General features: G+C 38.0%; 1 protein-coding gene across 1 annotated transcript in view; it reads right to left on the minus strand.

The window, feature by feature from the left end:
* The window catches only part of tenm2a (teneurin transmembrane protein 2a), a 297,220-nt gene that overhangs the window by 206,107 nt on the left and 66,769 nt on the right, over window positions 1-24,344 (minus strand). The window contains exons 3-5 of the mRNA XM_084133288.1: window positions 17,526-17,801; window positions 400-456; window positions 11-43 (exon numbers count right to left, since the gene is read on the minus strand). Coding sequence (XP_083989414.1) covers window positions 11-43; window positions 400-456; window positions 17,526-17,801 — 366 coding nt within the window. The remainder of the gene's footprint in view (window positions 1-10; window positions 44-399; window positions 457-17,525; window positions 17,802-24,344) is intronic.

Raw genomic sequence — 24,344 nt, forward strand, 5'->3', positions numbered from 1 at the left:
CAGCATGTACCTTTCTGAAGGCCTGGAAAGAGTGCCCGGATCCCTTTTTTGTTGCGTCCGCGGAAAGCAATTGGAGGAATATTAAATAAATTGGTTAGAAATTCATCATTGTAAAAAATAAATATTGCAAGTGGCAAGGCCAATGATTAACAAATAACAGTAGACTTTGTGTCATCCATTGGCCAGAAGCCTCTGATTGGGAGGTTAACTCAAGCACAATAAACATGAGCAGGTGGATCAGGTTAATAGATGCTACACAGGAAACAACTCTCTATTTTACAAGCACACGGATGGATTCACACAAATACATAAAACACAACAAAATATACTCCTTGAGGAGCAGGGTATTGAATTCTGTTTGGACATATTCACAGGGGTAGAGATTCAGTGGCAACTTACGGAACGGAATATCACCGAAAGGGTCATCGAAATCATCCATGTCATCTTCAAGGTACGCTTCAGTGGCATAATGGAAAGGAAGGAAGACAATGGAGACAACAAAAAGATGAATGTAAAAGAAAACAAAAGAAAAAAAGAAAAGCACAAACACACAATATATTAAAGCACCGAGACGGAAACCACTACCCAGGTAAATGATATTCTATAGCTGCATCTCATGTTTTAAACAGGTTCATTTCACACAAACGTGCAAGATGTGACTATACGCCACAGGCCTGCATGTTGTTGAGCTCTCCTGTGGTCTTACCTCAGTAAAAAGATTAGAATGATTTCAGCGGCAGTGACTGAATCTGACAACTTTCTCTCCCTTTCTAATTTGCATCTGCCATGGAGCCACACTCGCTTTGTGCCACATATTTATTATAGGAGCGGCAAGGCCTTGTTGCATCTTACTATTAGTTGTGTTATTTCCAGCAGATGAGAACATTACTCAAGGCACATCTTGTTATGCAGGTGAGACCCTGCTGAAGCAGTGTTGTAAATGGAATTGAGAGTTTGAGGTGGTCTGGACTGAACAAAGCTAATAATTGAACCAAAACCATTCTTGGATCAGCCTCACTATTAAAAGCAGTTAACGACATCGGAAGTGATGGAGAAGCTACTTTTAATGTGTTACCTATTTCAGAAAAATATAATACAAATAATATAACACTCTAAGTGCCGCTATACAATCTTCCGTTATAGCATATAGTATGAATGATTCAGCCAACTGTTACTATTTCGTAAATGTCACGTTACAAGTGAGTGGGTGTTCAATCTTCAGCTGGCTAGCCAAAGCCGGCACTGGCAGGTCACATGACCTGCCACGATCCACTGGAAGGTCAGCTACCTGCCACCCCCAGCTAGATACGCCTTATGGGTTTATTTATTTTTTTATTTTTTTATTTTTTCAATTAGGCTCATTAAATTCAGTAAAACTGCCCACTGGCAGCTCCGTCCAGGCAGCCGCTATTTACGAGTATAACACATTACAATTGTGTACCTATTATTATGGACTTTTTATTTCATATGATTGATGTTTTATGGAGGTTTAACACAACTAAAGCGGTCAAATGACAGTGATCCCAACTGGTGAGCTCTGAATTTAACGTGTACACTATCACTCTTGCTGCACGAAAATACATTGTTTTATTATTATGACTATTTTATTAAAATAATTTTATATGATCAAAGTTTTAAGGAAGTTCAAGGAAGTTAAAATGGTCAAATGACCGTGATCTCGACCAATGAGTTACCGATGCTTTAGTGCAAACAGCTGCTTTTAAGCTCATAGTTTAACATGTTCCCTATCTCTCCAGGTGAACTGTCAGTGGTTGGTGCTTCCTGGCAGTTAGGGATTGCTGTCAGAAGTAGCAACAATGGCTTGGGCTGTTTCTGATGAATAACAATGCTGCCTGCACGCATGTGTGATATTGCTTTTATAAAACAGCTCAAAAAAAGAAGTTCATATTGAATAACTTACAGTTACCTTTGGGTCTGCCAACAAAAATAGTTCCAACCAAACCAGCAGAACCATTGCTACTCCCAGGAACATGCAGTAGTGATGATTTTTAGTGACATATGCAATATGCATTTGTTTTATTGAGCAAATCGGTTGAGTGAATGATTCAATGACTCGCTCATAAAGACAGCCGCTTGCTTTGTTTTTGAATAAATTGTTTGAGAGAATGATTCAATGACTCGCTCATCAGCCATATGTTTCTTTTTTAATCAGGTTTTTTGAAGAAATCTTTTGATTAAATGGTTCAATGGCAGTTAAAAGACAGTCACTTGTCACCATCTACAGTATTGGCGTAACAATGTAACCCAAAAAAACACACTGAAAATAAAGAAATAAAGAAAGAAAGAAAGAAAGAAAGAAAGAAAGAAAGAAAGAAAGAAAGAAAGAAAGAAAGAAAGAAAGAAAGAAAGAAAGAAAGAAAGAAAAAGAAACAGCAGCATAACGTAAAGAGTCTCATAGGGACACAAATTAATTTTTATGATTTTTTCTTTAAATTAAATAGCGGAAATTAATTTAGTTTAAAGTGAACCAATTAAAAATATGCTAATACTATTGTTTATTTTAATAGTTATGTCCCAATACTGCAGCTCAGAATGGTAAAGTGAATTTAACAGAAGACAAAGACAAAGGGTCAGTCAAGAAGAAACAGTGCATGAATTAGATGAGAATATGGAAGAGAGGTCTGGAAGGGTAAAAAAAAGAAAGGGATGAAAATGGAAGAAGGGTTGGACATGTGAGTGAGCAAACAGCTCTCACTTACAGTTAGCTGCGCACAGAGAAAAGGGAATGGAGGTTCCTACTTTAAAGGGGGAGGAGACCAGACAGCCTCCCTCACAAGAAACAATTAGAACATCCCTACCTCGATTCATCTATGTCATTCCCACAGAACAATAGCTACCATCACTTTACAGTAGGTAAAGACTGAAGTAGGACCGGAAACAATGAGAGCTTCTGAAAAATTATACAGTTATCAGGGTGTTTATATCTAGCATACATGCCCAATTCAGTGCAAATATCAATCTTATCTTCACTATTACTCCATTACTAATAATCATTTCAATTAGTATAGCACTTTTCATTGCATTAAGCAATCCCAGAGTGCTGAAAAGAGAAGAGAAATAGACAAGAGTACTTAAAAGGGGATAAAACATTATGATTATGGCTGCAAATAGGCTGATTCCATCAAGGCAAATCCTTTACTAGTGCTGTAGAAGCACTGGGGTAGTTTTAAAATAGAGCTGTATATCATCAGCATAGCTGCGAAACGTTATGCCTCTTTTGTTTACGATCTCAATTAGTGAGAGAGTATAGATGGAGGAACAGAATGGGACCCAGAACTGACCCCTGTGGGACACCGTTGGTAATGTTAAGATATTTGATCTGGCCTTCATCAGGCCATGTGTGACTAGTTGTAGTTGACAGAAAGACAGCAATCTAGGGGCAAATGACTTATAAAAGAAAATGAAATCGGCTAGTTTTCTTTGTTTTTTTAAGCATACGCTAGGTTATGTGTACAGTTTGCGTGATGGGAATTTCTTCATCAGCACAGAATGTGCGTACGCGTGCAGCTCGATTTTTCTAACCACACATGCAACGTACACTTAGCTCGTATATGCACTTTGCACTCACATTTTTTTGCACTGACTGACAGCTTACAGTGGAGCCCGTGGCAAAGGGAAAACAGGCCTCAATAGCTTTAGCAGGAGAATATTAGGAAAGTGATACATAAAATTGCTTCTTGCATCACCAGAGAATGGCTATGATACACATTTAGCCTAGTGACCTGCCAAAAATATAAATAAAAACAGCAAGTACTGGATACTTTCACTGAATTGCCCATTAAGCAAATGTGTAAATGAAGGTTGTAGAAAAAACAAAAATACATACTCAAGGGACACTGCAGTGAGGGGATTTCAAGTGGCCAAATCCATATGCAACCCCTTGTACTTTCTCTCTCTCCATCTGACTTTTTCAGACTTCATTAAGCGGTAAACTCTGGCTTGCTAAATGAGCCTGCCTGCATCAGCACTGTGCTGAGCAGAGTATGATAAGTCATTATTGGCGAGTAAGTTCTCAATTAGCTGCGTGTTGTTGTAGTCAGCACGTTTTGAAAAAATGTTGGGTAATATTTTACTACTGTTATGGCTCCCATGGAGACACCCATAAGGGGCTGCAAAGCAAATCACAGTACAGGATGCATAAGCTTTCAGGATCTGTATGGCTTTGAGAGTAATAATTGGAATTTTTAATGGGTGTTGAATATGCTGAGATGGAGAGTGCAGTGGCTACCTTGAGGATAGAGTCCCATTCACCCAGTGTTGTTGTCATCGTGGGCAACATTGACAGAGATGAACTAATATTGGCATGACACTGATCAGTGTTAGGAAGTAACTAACCGCAGTGATGCTAGTAATATATTTTTTCAGTAGCGAGACAACAGCTTAGCTGCTTTCAAAATAGTGTTGATTTTATATCAATAAGCTACTTTTTGCAGAGGGTAGGGATTCCCAATTCTTTTGTAAGCCGAACCCCTTTGAACAAAAATATTTACTTGATGTACCCATTGAGATTTTAAGTAAAATTTTCAATCATTTATCAACATGTTGGTTAATGGTCGAATGACATGCAATATTCCATTTTTTTTTTTTTTTCACACAAACCCCCAACAGTTCCTCCACGGACCCCCAGGGAAACCCTGGCCTTGAAAGGGACAAACTACATTGCTGTATTTTGAGAAAATGTAAGCTGATGCTATAATTAAATGCACTCTTTTTAAGCTGTGCATGGTTTCGATTCATTTTAATGAATCAGTACTTTCAGGCAGCTCATGTACAGAACCAGTTTGATTTACAAAGTGTTATTTATCAAATCACTTTCAAGGTCACTTTTATATAGTAAGTGTGTATTTAAAGTATTTAATCATATGTATAAATACATTTGCATCCACTCTCCCACAGCAGGGGAAAAGAGGCCACACTGATTTTGTCTCTGTGAAAATGTTGTCTTTTCTATTCTCTTTCTCCACTCCCATGCTGCCGTCAACATGGCCATGGAGTGACCTTGACAAGCACAAGCTCCTGGGTTCACAAACCGACGCAATTTGCACATTTATTAGAAAGAGGACGGTGAAAGGATGAAGGTGAAGGTGAGGGTGAGGGTGCGGCCCACTGCTCCTCTAGAGGACACGGATGAATGAGAGCCCTGCAACACCATGACTTAGAACAGAAATCATAGCAGAACACTCTCTCCTCACCACCGTAACAACCACAGCATAAGGTAACATCCCTCTAGAAATGCATTATTTTTCGACCACAACTTATGTTTATTTCATGCCTCGGCCTTATTTGCATTAATAGTGCATAACTAATCAATCAAACATGCTATAAAAGTAAAGTTTTAAAGTGGAATATGGTTGCTGCCCAATGTGCCATGCAGCACTGACTGACCTAAAGAAGAAACAAGAGTAGGATTTTTCTCCATCTCTGGTAAGATAGCAATCATGATGATAAGTGTGTTTATTAATTATTAGTCTTTTGTGTTTACTTGCGCTTAAACAGACACATAGACACAAAATTATGTCAATTATTTCTGGAAAAGTATTATCTCGGTTATGTCATAAGTGAACAGTATATTCAGTCCGTCCATTCGGTCTTAAAGTGACAGCAGCCTAGTATTCCTGCTGTTGTCTGTCATTAATGTTAATAAAATTAAAATAAAACATCATCATCATATACCGTGTTCGATAGAAAAGAAGACAGTGGGGAGAGTAGTCAGGAGGATTATTTCTTGACTTAACTTCATACATCAACAAAATAATCTTAAGAAAGAGTTATGCACTAATTAACATTAGCCTTGAATTTTAATTAAAAGTGATTTAGTTGTAGCCTAGTTGACAAGAGAAAGACTTGCTAAACTGTCAGACAACATCTTCTTTGTTTTTGGCACAACGTGTTCTGCTTGTCATCCCACCAATAGACAGAAGGAAAACATACATAAAGCATTGTGCTAGGCATGCAAACAAATTAAAACCTACCTAAAAAATACAAGAATTGTGACTCATTCTATATCCTATTGCCATTGCATTGACAGAAGAACTGTTTTGATAATGTTTTGTCTTTCAAAGAGGGTTCTCCCTCCCAATTATTGGTGTTTGTTCTGCTAACAATGTGATGTTCAAATAATCAATAATCTCTTTTCTTCTTGTGTGTGCCTTTGGTTAGAGCTTGGTACAAAATGATCAGACAATTGTTCCAGACATAATTTAGAGAGGAACTGCACATTTATAAAGACAGAGGTTTGTAATAACAGCTAGCCTAGCCCAGAGAGATCCTCTGGCGGCTCTCTGGAGAGGAGGCCAGCCTGGAGATCGATGCCATCAGGAGGTAAAGTAATGGAGAAAAGAGAAGAAGGATGCCACACCCAGCAGTCCCTCCCCAGTCATCCGATTCTTTATGAAGTGACTGAGAAAAGAAAATGGCAGCCAGGATCAATAATCCCCTTCACTGAATTATAGCAACTCAAGCCAACACATTAAAAAGTGCACTTTAAAGTGTTTAATATCTTGAGCCCTACAGGCTCAAATCCTGTGTTTCTCTTCTGTGTCTTTATTGAGTCAGAAACACAGTTGTATTCAGTGCTGGATTCGTCCTGTTCACTGTTATTTCTCTTTTATAGAGAACGCTCACTGACTCTGACAAGAGGAGAATTTGGCTCTCTTCCAATTCAGCTTTCTCTGCAAGCCTGTGGAAATATGGTACCCTTCAACATCCCCAAAAAAGCAATCCTTAGAAGGCAGAGAACTCTACAAGTTTCATCCAAACATAGGGCTTTTTACCATTTAACAGTGAGCTGGGCTGTCACACATGGGGGTGGGAATAAATGCCTTAAACAAAAGTGAAAAGTCCTTGGTGTTTAAATGAGTATAAACTGCACAGCTAAGAGTAAACCACCATGGGGCTGTCAGAGCCGCTCTGTCACGCAATTCATCATGGGGTACTAATTCTCTAACAACATTACAGAGTCCTTCGCACTATACATTGTCACCAGCAAACTCAATCAACTTATTTAGACCCAAACACGAATCGCATTGCGATCGAGCCCCTGGGGGGCCTGCCTTCACTGCTGTATGCCGCTCTGTTACACTCACTGATTCTGGATTGACAACACTGTCCAAAAAAGTGGGAAGAAAAGGATATACAGCGAATTTTATTATGTCAATGCTGCAGATAAACTAAATACAAGAAGAGTATTTAGACACACTCCCTGTTGATTGTGTTTGCGCTCAGGAAAAAAGCAACCTGAAATCAACATAAATCCTGCATTTAAATGTCTCTGGTAGTTTTGCGATTCATTTGTGCATGGTATTCTTAAAAAAAGAATGACTGTTTAAATTACCAATTGTATCAAATGCTCTGTTCCAAACAGAGACTTTTTTTTTTTTTTTTTTTAAACAATAGGAAAATAAGACATCTTGAATTAGCCAAAATCTAAGGTACCAAGTCAATCCCAGAATCCATTGAGCCTAGTAAAATGGCAAGTAACAATCAACACATTTAAACAGTAATTTTTAAAATGTTTCATGTTGTTTTTACTAGTAGGCCTACAATGCATTAGTTTTAAGGGCAGTTGTCTGACATTATGGTGCTCAAAGTAGATTATAAGTAAGAAAAATTAAATTGATGACCACAGAAAAATGAATGGATGGGGTGGGGGTGGGGTGAGGTGAGGTGTTTTTAAATGTGTTTTAAAAAAAAATATAATAATAAAATTGCTTTCAAGTCTGAGAAAAGAACATCAGGTGTCTGAGAGACCACGGGCAATGCTAAATCACCATCTTTTGTCAAAAATCAAAGCTGAGAATTAACACTGATGACTTCCATTACAACAGCAAATTAGAGCACATTGTAGACATCAAATGCTGTACAAAGTAATCAGCCCGGCAGTTGAACACTGCACTCCCACAATCAAACTTTTGTTTCTACAGTACCGTGATCATGTCTGACAAATTAACATAGACTTTGTGTATTTGACAAATATAGAAAAAGGAATGAAAGTTACAGAAAGAGAAAGCATTAGAAGGCAAAGCACACACTCACTGCTGGTTTTTTTTTTTTTTTTTTTTAATCCCAGCATTATTTGTTACTATAAAAGGCTTTATACGATGTGGCGTTCACAATCATTCCTGGCTGCATTGATGTAGGCACAGCAGAGACCACATACTGTTTGGTTAGCGATGGAAATTTTAGTTTTTTGGGACGGCAACAGTAAATTGGTCCTGATGCAGATAAAAGTGCATTAAAATCACTATTGTTTTGCTCCCTTCAACACAACAATTCCGTAGGAGCGGTGAGAGTGTGTATGTATGTGTGCATTTCTATTTTTAAGACAGATAGAGAGAGATGAAAAGATGAGAACCAGCATTTAAAGTCTGTAAAGAAGACACATGTTGATTGTGCCTGAATTTTCATATAAAAACACAGCGAGGTGGGAACGTTTTTTCATGTAGCAGGACCGCTAAATATGACGTGACTTTGTGCTTCCATGTGTCTGTTAGCCAATGTGTGTGTGTGTGCACCACAGGTTCCACTAATAGAGCCCCCCCGAGTTGACATTAGGACCAGCATTGTCGACAGTAAATAACAATCAGCACAGCACACACACACAAAGACTGTAGGGTGACAGACAGATGTACGTCTCAGAAAGGTCAGGCAGCTAAATATAACTTCCATCTTCACCCCCCTTTATGATATATTGTGGTGTCTGACGGTTGGCCAGTGGCAGCAGAAATATCAACATTGCATTGAGATGAAAGGGGACGGTTAAGCTCAGATTTACTGGGGCCCGATTGATCGGAGCACATAAAGGGCCCCTGCGTCGGCCTGGGTCCGTTTCATTAACTAAAGCTGCAATGTAATGAACCCAGCAATGGCAATCTTGACTCCAATATTGGATGGGAAGCAAGGAAGAGGACTGAAAGAGACCTCTCAAGGGAGAGTTGTAAAAGGCAGGAATATTTAATGCTTGAATCAATGCCCACGCCAACTCTTATATCATCTAATGCATGTTTTAATCATTCTTCCCCAAGATCAGTGTTATTCGGATGTAGGGCATGGACGCTGCTGCAGAAATTTACAAGTGTTCTTCTTTCACCTGCGAATGGCGACAGTATAAAGACTTTTACGAGCATAGCTGCCGGCTGCCCGTAAATTTTCCTAAACGTTTGGGGAAATGAAAAGAGCAGCAGTTTGTTGCTTTATTTGTTTGTTTGTTCAGCGTTGTATGTTAGGTCAACAGAAAACAATAGCTGCACACTTCACTTCATGTTGAGATTACATGACTAGCCAAATATTATTTGCTTAATCTTCATAACTTCATGGAATTAAACGTGTGCATTAGATTCCTACAATGGCATTCACTGATAAAAATGATTCTGTGGTGGAATAAATATTACAGAAAATAAATTCTATATTAGTACTCAATTTAAGTTTGTAGAAATGAAAGCATAAATATTAACATTATCAAATTAAATAAAACCTATACTCAACTTTCTGATACTGGTGTTCCCATCATGCACGGGGGCATGGATAATTATTAAGGTAGCATTTTTCACTGTTTTTCAGCTGTATTTACAATGTTTTATCATTACTGTTGTTTTTAAGATTAATAACTTGCTGTTTTGTGACATCTGGAGTTCATTTTCTACTCAAAATGACACAACGAATATTATCATTATTGTGTACCAAGTATTGAGGTATCTGTGTTCGGGTGGGTACCACATTCTATTATGTAGATATATTGTCTACACAATATCTACCGTATTATTTACTTAGATGTTCTAAGTAGAGCATACACTTTGAAAGCATGTCTTAATTCAATGTTACATTGTTTGAGTAAAATGTATTTGAAACAGAGTTTTGCTAAGTAAACTTCAAATAAGTAGAAATTACTCAACAAACTCTAACTGGCCAAGTTAAATGCAGTTATTTAAATGTAGGTATAACTTCAATTAGTTAAGTAGATTTTACTTAATCTTAAATGTGAAATTGGCTTAAATATTGCAATACTTGCAAAAGAAAATTGAAGTTAATTTTCTCAGTGTTGCAACTTCTGTGTGATTCTGACGTCAGTGTCAGGTGCCAGTATAAATGACAAACCCACTGACATATCGACCAGGACAACACAAACAAAAAATTAGCATGCACTTTTAAAAAGTAACAATATAGTGAATATCAACCACTAACAAAAAAACACAAAACAAAAAAGTACCTATTTGTTTGTTATTATTAATATTATTAACAATAATAATACAATGCAGTTGTATATTCAATATACCACAGAATTGCAATCAAAAACAGTTTTGTTTGTCCTGCATATTCATTTTAAACGTGTCAGAGTTTGTTTAAAGGCACACTGTGAAGGAATTGTGTTTTTGTCAAACAGCGACCCCTAGAGTCGCTATGGAATACTTGCACTGTCGTTTTCTCAGATCGGATAGCTATCTGATTTATCAAAACAATTCCATTTACACCTGGTCACATAAATGTGTTTTTGCGAAACGGATTTAAATCCGATCTTCAATTCCCGCGCTGTATGCAGATTTAATGGAATGCACGTCACCGAAAGCAACAGATATGAACAGCATTTTATTGATCATCAGCTAAAATTTCAAAATCAAAATCCGCAATAAGAGAGAGCAGTAACAGCCCTGGTAAGATCATTTAATTTCTTTACTTTTAATGATGATGATTGTGTGTTAAGCGTCTGCGACTTACTTTCACTTTGATTTGCGATAGTTTGCACGTTCTCTTTATGACTATGCTCAGTTGCTCATCTGCGGTGATGTGTGTTCCAGGAGCGTCGTCATATCTGTCTATAACATATAGCCTATAACACGCTCTCACACGTTTTTATTTTTAGCATTTTTGAGAGGAGTACAATTTACATGTGGTTTCAACAACCAGATGCATTTACACTTGTCCAGTTTCGTCTGGAATGCGGCACAGACCTCCTCCTGAAGTGGTTTGAGCGATCGGATTCAAATCCGTCTTGAATGCGTTTCGGAGGGCATTTACACCTGGTCTTTTCACGATCAGATAGCTATCCCATCTGAGAAAACACATGAAGTGGCCAGGTGTAAACAGCCCCATGACAAAAACATACGCACGAAAGCCGAAAACAAACGCTGGTTGGCCTCTCACGTCCAAATTTGAGGAAGTGGTGGGGGAAGTGACGTATGCCGTAAAGCAGTCGAATTTTGTCGTTCTTTTTGTACTTGGGTTACTACCCGAACCCCGAAGTTACATAGTGCCAGTAAAAGCGATACAGACCCCGTCAGGCTATGGCAGACGTGTCATTCAACCTATTGTAAGTCGATGTACCATCACAAGTTGTCTTGGAAATATATTATGAAGGTTGAAAAGTTTCACAGTGTGCCTTTAACTTTCATCAATGACATTTCCCTCCTTTACAACTTTAGTGGAGGAGGTCGATACAACCTTTGTGGAGATTCACAAAAAGCTCGCTAAAATTTTCTGACAGAAAAGAGAGAGGCTTCTTCACAAATGATTGTATCCACTTCACTGTCAACCAGCAGCCATAAGAAAATGTTGTTTATTGATTTATTGTTTCTATTCAACGTAAGATAAGAAGTTAAACATTTGTAAATGGCAAAGGACAAAACGGCGGCTGAAAAGTAAAAGTGAAATGGAGTTCATAAATAGTTGGTATTTGACTTAGAGTGGCCCTTCCATTTGCCTAACATGAGATGTGTAAGAAACAATCGTAAAAGCTGATGTGTTTCATCGAGGGTCATTAGTTGTGCAATTAAACTCTTAATTTGAGTTCACCTCAAAGAAAGTTAAAACATAATTTCAAGAAATATATTCTGGCACAATCCCACAGGTCTCCCACCAATCAGCATCCTTTTTCAGCAGCGTATGCTAAATAGTGCGATATTCATTAAACACATCCTGCAATCACACAAATCGCTTCATGCATCTGTACGATGTTCCTTTAGCCCACATGCAGTCAACTCATTTCAGCGAGTATCAAATAATTCCAGTCTCCCCTCTTAGATATGAATATCCCAGCATGCAACTTTGATTTCTCTCTTCTTCTACTGATGCTCTTTTCTTCCGTATTAACGAGACCTCTCCTGATGCTCCCATTACAGGATTGATTGCAGTTATTTGCAGAGAGCCTCATTCATACTATAATCTTCGGCACAAATCTCACTTGCGCTACGCGTCTGCATAAAGGGGCACAATCGGTTTGGTTCAATCTTGTTGGTTTAATGCAAGACTGCCCCCATGTCATTGCAAAATTCACATTAACCAAAGCATGATTCATGGTTATTCATTCAGAGTAAGTGGAGCTGATAAAAAAAAACAAAAAAACACTGCAGTTGTTGTAATAATGAAACGTAATGGTCAGTGCCACAATCCTCTCTGACACACAACAGCAATTATCGGTCATTCTCAATGTGCTGCATGTCTATGGTCATGGGCTTCCCACACAGACAGACAGACACACAGCAGGGAAACATTTAAGCTTCAAACTTAATTATTCAAGAAGGAAACAATTTTTTTTCTGAGTCCCCAACAAAGCTTCTTAAATGTTTAGTGAGTCAGATCAGAGTGGCAGAATACAAATAATCCAGCAAACAAAAGCCGCCCAACTCTTCTCGCAGCATGGGGCGCCAATGTGGCTTTGTTTACCGAACGTGATGCGAAACACTGATCGCCGAACCGCCGCCAAACGTAACTCGCATGGGACCGCGACCGAATGATGGGATAATTTCTTATCTGGCTGGAGTGCAATTACTTATGCAAACAAACACGCGGCGGAGTGCAGAAATGACAGCCACCCTCGCCTGGACAGCCGGCCAACGCTTCGCACCTGCATGAATAGCAATATACACTGGAAATACTAGAGTTAAATACTATAGAGACAGCAGCAGGAAATGACAGCACCCATGCGGTGTAATGGAACCCCAGACACGTAAAGATCACTGACTCTTTGCTCTGAGAGCTGTAACATGTGGGCATTAATCAGTCACTCAAATCGAAGAGGCTTCCAGTCATCCAGGCTGCTTAATAAGACAATCACCTGGCCTCATTATCAAGCTCCCTGTGCACCTTACCCAGAATCAAAAAGGTGCGAGGGAAATTTTCTAAGAGGATTACACGGAACAGACGCCATCGATAAGCAGAAAGAGTCGAACGAGAGTTAGTTTTATCCGCCTCAGAGGGAATCACACTCTTTAATTTCCTATTGACTTTTTTAAATTGAGCTGACTCGAAACACTACTACTGGTGTGTTCGAGTTACAGTATGAATTAAGCTTTTGTTATGATGGTGAATGATGTGCTATATATGGAATTACTGTTACAAACAAATTCTCGGCGGTGACACTTCTTCTATCAACCCAGGAAAGAGCTAGTTTAGATTAATGCTAAGCTGAACAACCAACAAGTGCTTTGTGTGTTCGTTGAAACATTTTCTACATGCTACAAGATCTTTATTGATCTGAAGGCACTCAGCATTTGACATTAACTATATTTCACAGACCGTGATCATTATGTTAGGTTGTTTTAAAAAGACCAGTGGCCTGTTGCATAAACGCAGCCATTATGTTAAGACTATGTATTAGGAACTTGTCTGACAAACTAGCAGTTAGTCAGTCTTACTTTGCATTCTTTATTAGAGAATTAGAGAAATCAAAGTTAGAAAAAAAGATATGGCCTGTCCTAAAGAAGAAAGCTTGTCATTTTGTTTAAGCTGCTTCTGCAACAAATGATGATTTTGTAGGAATACAATCTCTATAGAAGACAAAATGGGACATATCACTACGGCCCCCAATGGCTGTTTCTGGTATACGATTTTTGATCAAATATGTATTTGCGTCCATTGTAGTATGATACGGCTGTTAATAAATTTGATCATTTTTGCACCAATGCATATTTAACTTAGAAAGTTGTATACCATTCAAAGTGTTTTTTTTTTTTGTTTTTTTTTGTCACACTTTAGATTAGCGTCCAGTTTTCACTATTAACTACGACTTTTACCTTAACAAACCCCTAATAAACTCCTAATTTCTGCATATTAATAGTTAGTAAGGTAGTTGTTACGTTTAGGTATTGGGAAGGAATTGGGTAGGATTAAGGGATGTAGAAAATAGTCAAGCAGAATAAGGCATACATAATAATAATAATAATAATAATCAGCCAATATCCTAGAAAAATACATACTAATAAGCAACAAGTTATAGTTAATAGTGGGGTTTTTTTTCAATAAGGATGCATTAAACTGTTTAAAAGTGACAGTAATGTCTTTAAAATGATAACAGACTATTTCAATTTCAAATAAATGCAGTTCTTTTGAACTTTCTATTCATTAAAGAATCCTGAAAAAAAAAAAACGTATCATGATTTCCACAAAATTATTAAGCAGCACAACTGTTTTCAACATTGGTAATAATGATAAATGTTTCTTGAGCAGCAAATCAGCATATTCAAATGATTTCTAAAGGATCATGTAAAACTGGAGACTGGAGTAATGGCTGCTGAAATTTCAGCTTTGCTTCACAAAAGTAAATTTTAAAATATATTAAAATAGAAAACAGTTATTTTTTAAATGTTATAATTTCACAATATTGCTGTCTTTACTGTATTTTTCAGCAATGCCGAGTCTTTGTTAAAAGCTGCTCGTCTGAAGAACCTGGAAGAGCGGCTGCTATTTTTATCCTAACAACTTCTGACTCCGTGCCCAATCAGATATTGACTAGTAAGCCCATGTCTAGACTTAACATCTCAAAAGCACAAATGGATGTTTTAGTCAAAGCGGGTGGTAGACTTTGAAAGCTGCCTTTACGTCAGGGAGAGTATTTTGGAAGAGGCAGACGGAGGGTGATAATGGATGAAAATTTCCTTCTGACCCCATTCTCTCTCCCTCTGTGAGTGACACCTGTCTTTCAATGTGATTGGTGCTGCTGACACATCCATAATAACAGGGCAAAAAAAGGAAAATGAGAGAGAGAAGGATATTGAAGTGCATCAACATGCACAACAATTGTGAAAGAAAAAGGGGCAAAGATAAGGGTGAGGCTTCAAAGAGTGTTAGAAGTGGAAAGACAGAAATGACAGGTTTACTTGCTTCTATTTTGAACATATGCTTTCTTCCTTGTGAGATCACATTTACTGAAAGATATCCCGCTTCTAATTCAGTTCAACAGCAAGAAAGCTTGATTTTCTCAAGCACAGACTCACAGAGGTATCAGTCACACCTTATCTATTTTTTTCATGTTAGCATCACCACAAAAAAAAAACAAAAAAAATGCATATAGCCAAAAGCAACATTTTAAGAACATGTGTGGAGAACAGAGTGAATCCAATGACACTTAAGGCCAGTTCTCACAAAACTAGGTAAAATGATCCTAATGGAAACACCACACTTAAATACAAACGTCCATGACAATTGATCATAATTTAAAATAATGGCAGCTGTATTTTGATTGGCTCTTGGCAGCCATTGCTGTGAATTTATCTGACTGATATTGTAAACGTATGTTAGCCCCTTGGCCCTAAAAAGATGCCGCATGCCACATTTGCTCAGTAAAATGGTTAAGATAATTGAATTTGGAATAGCATTATACTCTTACTATTTCTGCTACATCTTTAGTATACTGAATTCATATAAAGATATAAATTACCTACTGAAAACCTTTATTGAAATATTTATATTGTAGAAACAGTAAGAGTAGTATGTTAAATTTAATAGCATTCTGAATTCATAATTTTTGACATTTATATGGCAGAAGCGGCAAGAGAAGTATGCTAGTAGTAACATGCTGAACTCATTCAATATATGGCAGAAACAGTAATAGTATGCTATAATGCATTATGCAAAAGCATACTGAATTCATTTCTTCAAATATTTATATTGTAGAAACCCTTACGGTAGTATGCTAGTTAGCTATTCAAAAAAGTATACTGAATTATTTTCTTTGTATGGCAGAAATGGTAAGAGTAGTGTGCTAGTATACTATTCAAAATAGCATACTGAATTCTTATCTTTAAATGGCAGAAATAATATTTGGAATAGGATATTGAATTATTCTCTTCATAAATCTATATCTTCATAGCATGTTATTCTGAATATTAAACTTAATTACTTTAAATATATATTGTAAAAATTGTAAAAAGTATTATGCTAGTATGCATCAAACTGAATTCTTATCTTTACATAGCAGAAATAATACAAAAATATTGTATGCTATTTGGAATAGCATACTGAACACATACTGTATCTGGTCAAATTAAAATTGGTTCGATATTTCCAATTCAGCAACATTTATGTATAAATGGGATTGGACAAAGTTTTGCATGTATAAGCCCAAGTGTCTTTAGGTAAATTGTTGCTTGGTCTCCTAAAAAGCATAAAAACTCAAAACTATATTTATTGAATCTCAGTATTACTGCTGTTGGTGCAAGGTAATATATTACAATCTTAAAAAAGTATTGTAAAGGTCTTTTACTTAATTTATCATAGATGGTTCCTCTGTGACACATCCTGCCCAGATTATCAGGCACAGCCTGGGCGACGTTTAATTGGGATTGCAGTGGGAATGAGCCACAGTGCAGAGCTGAGAGACGGTGTCCAGCTTGCGTCCACTGCTGTCTGAGCAGACAGGCATGCAATCCGGTGACTGGCACATGTTGTGCCTATGCGTTTTTCTGTGCCATAAAAAAACAGCGGCCAGGAGATTAGCATGGCAATTATCTGTGAGGCAATTATCAGCCGGCAAGATGAAGATGACTGCTTTCCAAGGTGTTTCTTTATGTGTTTAATAGCTGTAGAGTAGTTTGATAAATTGTCAGAGCGAGTTTGTGCGATGCTGGAATTCACAGCTGATGGATCTGCTTGAGGTGTGATATGGTGAGAACTCAATTAATTAGGATGGGTTTTGTCTTTTCATTAACCTACTCTGACATTTTCTACAAACTATGCTAAGATTAAGGATGCCACCAAATTAACAAGGAAGTGTGGAAACAAGGAACATGTTGCAGAATTACAGCTAGGAAGGTGCCGATGAGGATTCAGTCGTCAACAACAACATCAATGGAAGATTGTTTTTCACAATGTTTTTTCGCTTGACGAACATGCATCATTTGACATAAAAAAAAAAAAAAAATTCTGTGTACAGTCTTTTTATATTAAATGAGTGTGACGTCATGATGTATCCAGTATATTTATATGCATTTCCAGTGGCAGATAAGCTTGCAGTTTGACTAACAAAAGCAGCTTGTGTCATTGGGGAATGATTACCAATGCACAGTGAGGCTATAACACCCAGGTAAGAGTAACACAAAAGGTATCCGAAATGCATTCAGCTCTAAATGAGTCGAAAGCATATAAAAGTGAATGTTTTATCACATGTTGCACATTTTTGGCATCTGTTCTCACACACCTTACACTCTAAAAGCCTTAAAGATTTCTCTCACACCCTCAGTTTCTCATAAACACGAAACTCGCTCGCTGCTCTCTCGCTCTCTGAAACAATCTCTCACCTGATTCGTCATCAGACTTGTTCTCGTTGTCAGAGTCGGTGAGGGTGAGTGCCGAGTTCTCCCGGCTGGAGAGGCCAGAACTGCGACGGGACTTGATGCCTTGGCCCCCCCACAGCTGGATGGCTCTCTCTGGTGAGATAGGGCCCTCTGGGTCAGAGTCCGCGTCGGAGCCGGCGCTCAGAGAGTAACCGCGCTGCAAGAGGCCGATCTCAGGGCAGTATGCGTTCTGATGCGGGGATGGTTCACAAATGCCCAGCTCCGCTAAAGTAAAGTTCCCTAAAGTGGTCAAAACAAAGCACAATCAGTTAGTTGTTGATGCATGTGGAGGAACTGGCATGATAGAAGTGATGCTGCCTTGATGCACCCTGTGAAGAAATCAAGCCATTTACACAAACTAGACATTGCGACTTAATCATAATGAACTAGTCTATCACAGTCAATGCACTACAAAAGCACTCTCTAATAGCATCAAATACCTAAAATCATCACTTAGCAGGACATAAATCACACAATGCAGCACTTTGGCAGCATCTCAATTCTAAAACAAAACATATATTATGATACCAGACAAGAATTAGAGCATTAATATTAATCAAACAACAATATCGACAAGAAAAAGGGAAAACCACTCATTGTTCTTGCCATTTACTTCTAACTGTTTACTTGAATAATTGCATGAGTAATGTTTTATTAATTACAAAATACTTTAATTACTTTAATTTGTTCAAATTTATAATAACATTTAACCGTTTTAATTTGGTTTTTGTTATTTAGCATAATAGTTTTTACTGTGGTTTCACAAATCTTGAAATGTCAGTGGTACTGGTGTCAATTTCTGAAACTCTGGCATTGTGACGACCCTCTCTGTTCTGCTGCTCATTCTAGACAGAAAGGAGAAGCTGTGACAGAATTGTACAGTACTTGAGTAATTATACTTCAATTATTATACATATATTGGGTTATGAAACGTGAACTTTACTCAAGTACCTTTGAAAATAAACAATTACTTTGCCAGGCCAAAATCATGCTTGTTTCTTTTACTGCTTACAATTATACCTTCCAAAGTATATATTTCATTAGTCTTCATACAGTAAACTATCCTCTTATTAACTTTAGAAGTGGAACTACACTGTCTCTGGAGAAAAATGGTCGATCAATCAATCAATCAATCAATCAATCAATCAATCAACCAATCAATCAATCAATCAATCAATCAATCAATCAATCAATCAATCGAGCAGGCAATCAATCAATCAATCAATCAAGCAAGCAATCAAGCAATCAAGCAATCAAGCAATCAAGCAATCAAGCAATCAATATTCTAAAGCTTCAAAGTTTGTTCAATATATAACAATTGAATGTGTTTGAATATAACAATTTATGCATTTTAAATGTGCTTGTCACTAACTCTGGTGGTTTTAAGGCACTATTGTAAAATTGCTTTGGAACAATATAGTATGTTCTGTGAAAAACTGTGTATATGAATAAACTGAATAGAGCTGAACTAAACTTTCAAAGTTTATTAAGACTGACCTCACAAAGAAAAAGGTGGCAGCAGGAGCCCAAGGTTTAACTGCTCGAATCAGTGGACGTGCATTCATACAGCATCTCATGTGTGGTGCTGGACTAAGGGGCCTATTTGATCCTGCAGCTCTTTACCTGCTGTGAAATTTCCCTCACAGCATAACACCTCCTGCTTTGATGAGTGTGACCGCACTCATGCGCATACACAGCCTTGACACAAACCACATTCACAGAGAGCTGGGCAGAACCCATCTGCAAACTAATATATATATATATATATATATATATATATATATATATATATATATATATATATATTGCACGTCATCCAAATTAAAGCACATCAAAGTGAATCGATAAACACAAGGGAGTCCCAATTAAGGACTGGCTGTGGGAAAAACAATTAAAGGATAAGGCATGCACAACCAATTTCTTCTCTCCAGTAATTAAAAGAGTCAATGCATGCCCTCCAATCAGCTGAAAATGAAGAAGCCATTTTATTCATTAACGCTCTTTAAGGCAGGGATCTTTACAGCGGTTGGGATCGATATTGCTAAAATCAAGAGACCTTAATAGAGTTGCTTTTTTCCTGACTATGTGGTGGGTGGACATAAAGCAAAATAAAATTAAAAAAACACTTGATTAATTATTCCTTTTAAATTACATTTAAGTTGTGAGAACTGGATACATTTACTACTAATAATATTACTACACAGCTACACAATAACATTGAATATTCCTATGCTGCTAGTAATGCTACAAACACAACTAGCACTCATATCATTCTAATCAGACAGTACTGTACCTGAATTGAAGTAGCTGAGGAACGGGATGTACTCTGTGAGGGCAACAACACAAAATGCCATCTTTAGCCTAATACCCAACTATTTCACTAACTTGGAACATGTATTACATCTAAATAACATCAGGTTTACAGTGTGTACTTCCATCTGTATGAACATTTCTTCCATCACCTCACAGTCACAAACAGGTTTGTTTGTACACTGTTGTGCCTTTCATAAAAGTATAAAATAGATTAAAACAGGTTTGTATAAAACAATGACATTTTTGATGGCAAACACCTAGGGCCCTATCTTGCACCCAGCACAATTGACTTTGTACACCGACGCATGTATCATTCCTATTCTGCACACGCGCAAAGCGGACTTTTCCCTCCACAGACCATAGATAGATAGATAGATAGATAGATAGATAGATAGATAGATAGATAGATAGATAGATAGATAGATAGTTTATTATAAAAGCATACATCTAGCTTACACATTTACCCAAATTATCATACGCCTGTTTAACCGAAGTTAATTTGGGTGTGTTTCTCCATCCCCAACGTCCCTGACGAGAACGTCGGTCTCCTCGGCTGTGAACTGCTCCTGGCGCGCGCCTGGCAAATCCGCCGTTATAATAGCAATCCGCCATGGAACAAGCGCGCCTGCTTTTAAAGGGAATGTGAGATGACGCTCTGATTGGTTTATTTCACGTTACGCCCAAACCACACCTATGAATAATGAAGCTACTTCAGACCAACCCATTTTAGATTTGCGTCGGGCGCAAGAGTCATTTATCCCGCCGGTATAATAGCAACAGTGCCCAAGAACCGCCCACAAAGCTACTTGCGTTTTGCGCTTGATACTTGCGTTTCAGATCGTTAAAATAGGGCCCTTAGTGTTTAATGTATATGTGTGTGTGGCATTTGTGAGTATATGCAGATGAGATCGCATTTGTCAATGACCTGCAGCATGCTAAGTTTTTTTTCTTTTCTTCATATTTTCATATTTCATTCAAATCATTCAATTATAATTATTTGAAAGTGTTGTATAATTATTGGATACTTTTGAAGAAGATTCTAGTCATATTATTTTTTTCTGCTGTCCAGCTTACAAGCAGTGCCATATGCATGAACACACATACTCGCATAATGTTTGTTGGAAATCTGCAGACTGTGAAAAAATAAGACCATCTTGCTCCCTTTTAATGTTTACAAATTTATAGTACAGCCAGATGGGAAAATACCATAGTAAACCAAAAGAACAGGCATCTTTTTCTCAAACTGGGAAACATTCCCGGAGTGGGGACCGATCCCAAAAGCACACTCAAAGCTTGTCAAATCACAACTCCCAAAGGAGGTGGTCTTTCACAGTAAGAGGCCGCAAAAAAAGACCCACCATCCTGAAGACCTCATAATATCATCAAAATGTCTCTTAACATCAAAATGTTATTTTAAAGTTCTCAGAATTGTGTGTGTGTGTGTGTGTGTGTGTGTGTGTGTGTGGTGGATGCATTTCTTTTTAAAACAAGAGATTCTGTCCCTATTCTCTTGTGGGTTATTTAGTCAATTACACACTTTTCATTACTTCTGATCATCCGGACTTTACTCTTGCCCTCATGTCTCTCATAAGCTCCTAAGGGATCATGCCTCTTTCTTCTTCTTCCTGCCAGTAACTGCAGTAAGAGCCACCATGCTCCATATTCTCTTGACCTTTGGCTTTATATTTCCTGTGCTCACTCTTTTCCTGACAGTGGTCCTCAAATAGTAGAACTCAATTCTTACATGTCATGCATTTGCTGAGGTTACTAAACTGCTTCCTGCAGCTATCAAATACAATAGCCTCTGAGGGAGTAAAACAATTTGTCCTGTTCCATAGTTGTCTAAAACATCACAGTTTTTATAATGACCAGCAACATTTTGGCACCATCTGAAGAAACTGTTTACAGGTCATGTTTTTTATGAGCAGTATAGGTAGACAAATGCATAAACTTAATTGAGTAGGCTGGATAAAGTATCTGTGCAACCCACTAGACAAGTACATTTCCGTGCAAATGCAATTGTGCACAAACCCGCTATGTAGTTTGATCATGTTGTTTTCTTGTTTCTTTTTTAGAATGGTATTTTGTACACTGTAAACTAGATGTTAAGATTTTTTTATTTAATATCATACTGAATTATGGGGTTTTGTAAGATTTTTTTTATGTTTTTGAAAGAAGTCTCTCATGCTTTACAAGGCATTTCTTTGACCAAAAATACTTCAAAAAAATAATATTGTTAAATATTATTTAACATAACTTTTTTTCAATTTCATAATGTGGTGGCAAATAGGAATTTTCAGCAGGCCTTACTCCAGTCTTAACTCTTTCCCGCCACTTTAGTGAATCTGTAAATAAATGTGTGTGTGTGTGTGTGTGTGTGTGTGTGTGTGTGTGTGTGTGTGTGTGTGTGTGTGTGTGTGCGTGTGTGTGCAAAACCCTAGCAAAAGCTTTCATCTCATTTCCCATTCCATTTTAGAAGCTGGTGCCAAATTACTCAAACAGGTCAGTTGAAAAAGTAAAAAAAATCAACTTTTAGTGATTCTGGAGACTGTATGGGAGCTGCATTGGATCTTAAAAATTGGCTTTTAGAGACTCTTATCTGACATACCGTGCTGATGTCTTGGCTGGAGGTGTTACGGCTTTTTTTTTTTTTTTGCATTAAAGCCTCGTACAGGTGCCCGGACACACATTGAGGTAATTTACGGGCCTTACACATCCCTAAGGACTGACTCAATCCCATTTTGGGCCCCAAGAGTGTAAATTGTCCTCTGGTCATTATGCTTCATCAGGCCCATGAAAGAAGCATTTGACTTTCCTGAGAGAGTGGGCTGATTGGCCATTTGAGTAATATAAAAAGACCTCCGCTTCAGCAGGGAGAAGGATGTGATTTCTGCGTCCAGATCGGCATGCCTCTCTGCAGTCTCTATGTAACCCCCCACACCCCACTACTGATGATAGCGGGTAATGGACCTGCTCCAGAGAGCGTCTTTGTGCTGCGTGTTTGTTCATGTTCTGTGGGCTGATGGTTATTATTGTTACTGAAGGCATGCACTGAGGAAATTGAGCTCTGTGGGAACCTGCGAGAGTAAGTAAGCGCTGACTGAATCTTATTTAAATCTGCCACTTGACAAATTGAAACTTTAACTCTTTTAAAAGAAACTTTGGGAAGAGTTACGCGTGGGGTACACCATTTTTAAAGGGACACCAGGTAACTTTTTAACCTTAACTGAACAGCTTCGGAGTCAATGGAATGGTTATATTACTTATTTCGGGTTGAATGGTGGTGGTTTCGCACCCCCCTGGTGCCCGAGAGCGGAAAAGACTCACTTGCAACTTTGGGCCGGCGGGTCGGCGGCCTCGCCGTCAGGAAGTATCGTGTGATATCAGGTCTCGCGATGTAACGAATTGCTTGACGGCACTGCACACGTACACGCCCCCATTCAAGCACCGGCTAGCTATAAGCAGAGAATGTCTACTATAAGCAAAGGGCAACGATAGACTGAGTTATGGCTGAGCCTGTAAAAAAGAAGCAGAAAGCTAGGAAATCTTTTTCGGAGGACCAACGAAAGAGGAAACGGGAGGTTTGACCGAGCAAGATGTCAGACTCGAGTAAATATCGGACCGGCTTTTTCAGTATGGCGAGAACTGAGAGAAACAGAAGCCTGCAAAACGGATGCTGACCTGGCTGCTGTTGCACTTGTAAGTATCTTTGGAATAAACTGTGTTTAATATTTAAATTTCAAGTAATTGTGACCTCAGGATGTTATCTATTGTCTGTAAAGGTTTTTATTATGATCGCTGTCTGTTACGGGCTTACTAGTACGCTAGATACTATAACTTTGATGTTAGCATTGTCATTAGCAAACACGTTTGATTTCTGTAGTTGTTTGGCCGTTCCTCTGTCGGTTTTATTTGTGTAACTTACACTTTTATTTTGTCACTAAGTCAACGCGTCTGATAATAGGCAATAAACATGTTGCACATATCATGATCGAGCTAGAAAAAACGTTCTGATGTTTTCTTAGACAAGCAAAGGTAAACGGTACTACTTTTTTATGCTCATGTCCACTCTCCCAAAAACAAACAAACACGAAAGCAGTAGTTCGCCTCGTTCATATCGTTCGTTCCCGGTAAAAATACTAGTATGCATGACAACACAATAAAAAATAAAAAAATCGCCATCAGTTGGAAAGAAAATATTGCTTTACTTGCCTCAGTAGACATAACTGGTTTTGAAATAGCCGGTTCCTCTGCTCAGCTGGGTTGCTCGTGGCGAGGGGGGAGGGACAGCAGTTTGTTTTTACGACAGAGTGTTTGAAAGCATTTACTACCAGACACTAGGGGGAGCTTCGTAGAGAAAAAACACTCAGACTTGCCTGGTGTCCCTTTAAGTTGTCACCATAGACTGTAAAAAAAAAAAAAATGGACATAAGCTGTGTCCTAATTCAGGGGCAGCATCCTTTAAAGGCT

The sequence above is a fragment of the Abramis brama genome, assembly GCF_963993115.1.
Source record: "Abramis brama genome assembly, chromosome: 13".
NCBI classification, from domain to species: domain Eukaryota; kingdom Metazoa; phylum Chordata; class Actinopteri; order Cypriniformes; family Leuciscidae; genus Abramis; species Abramis brama.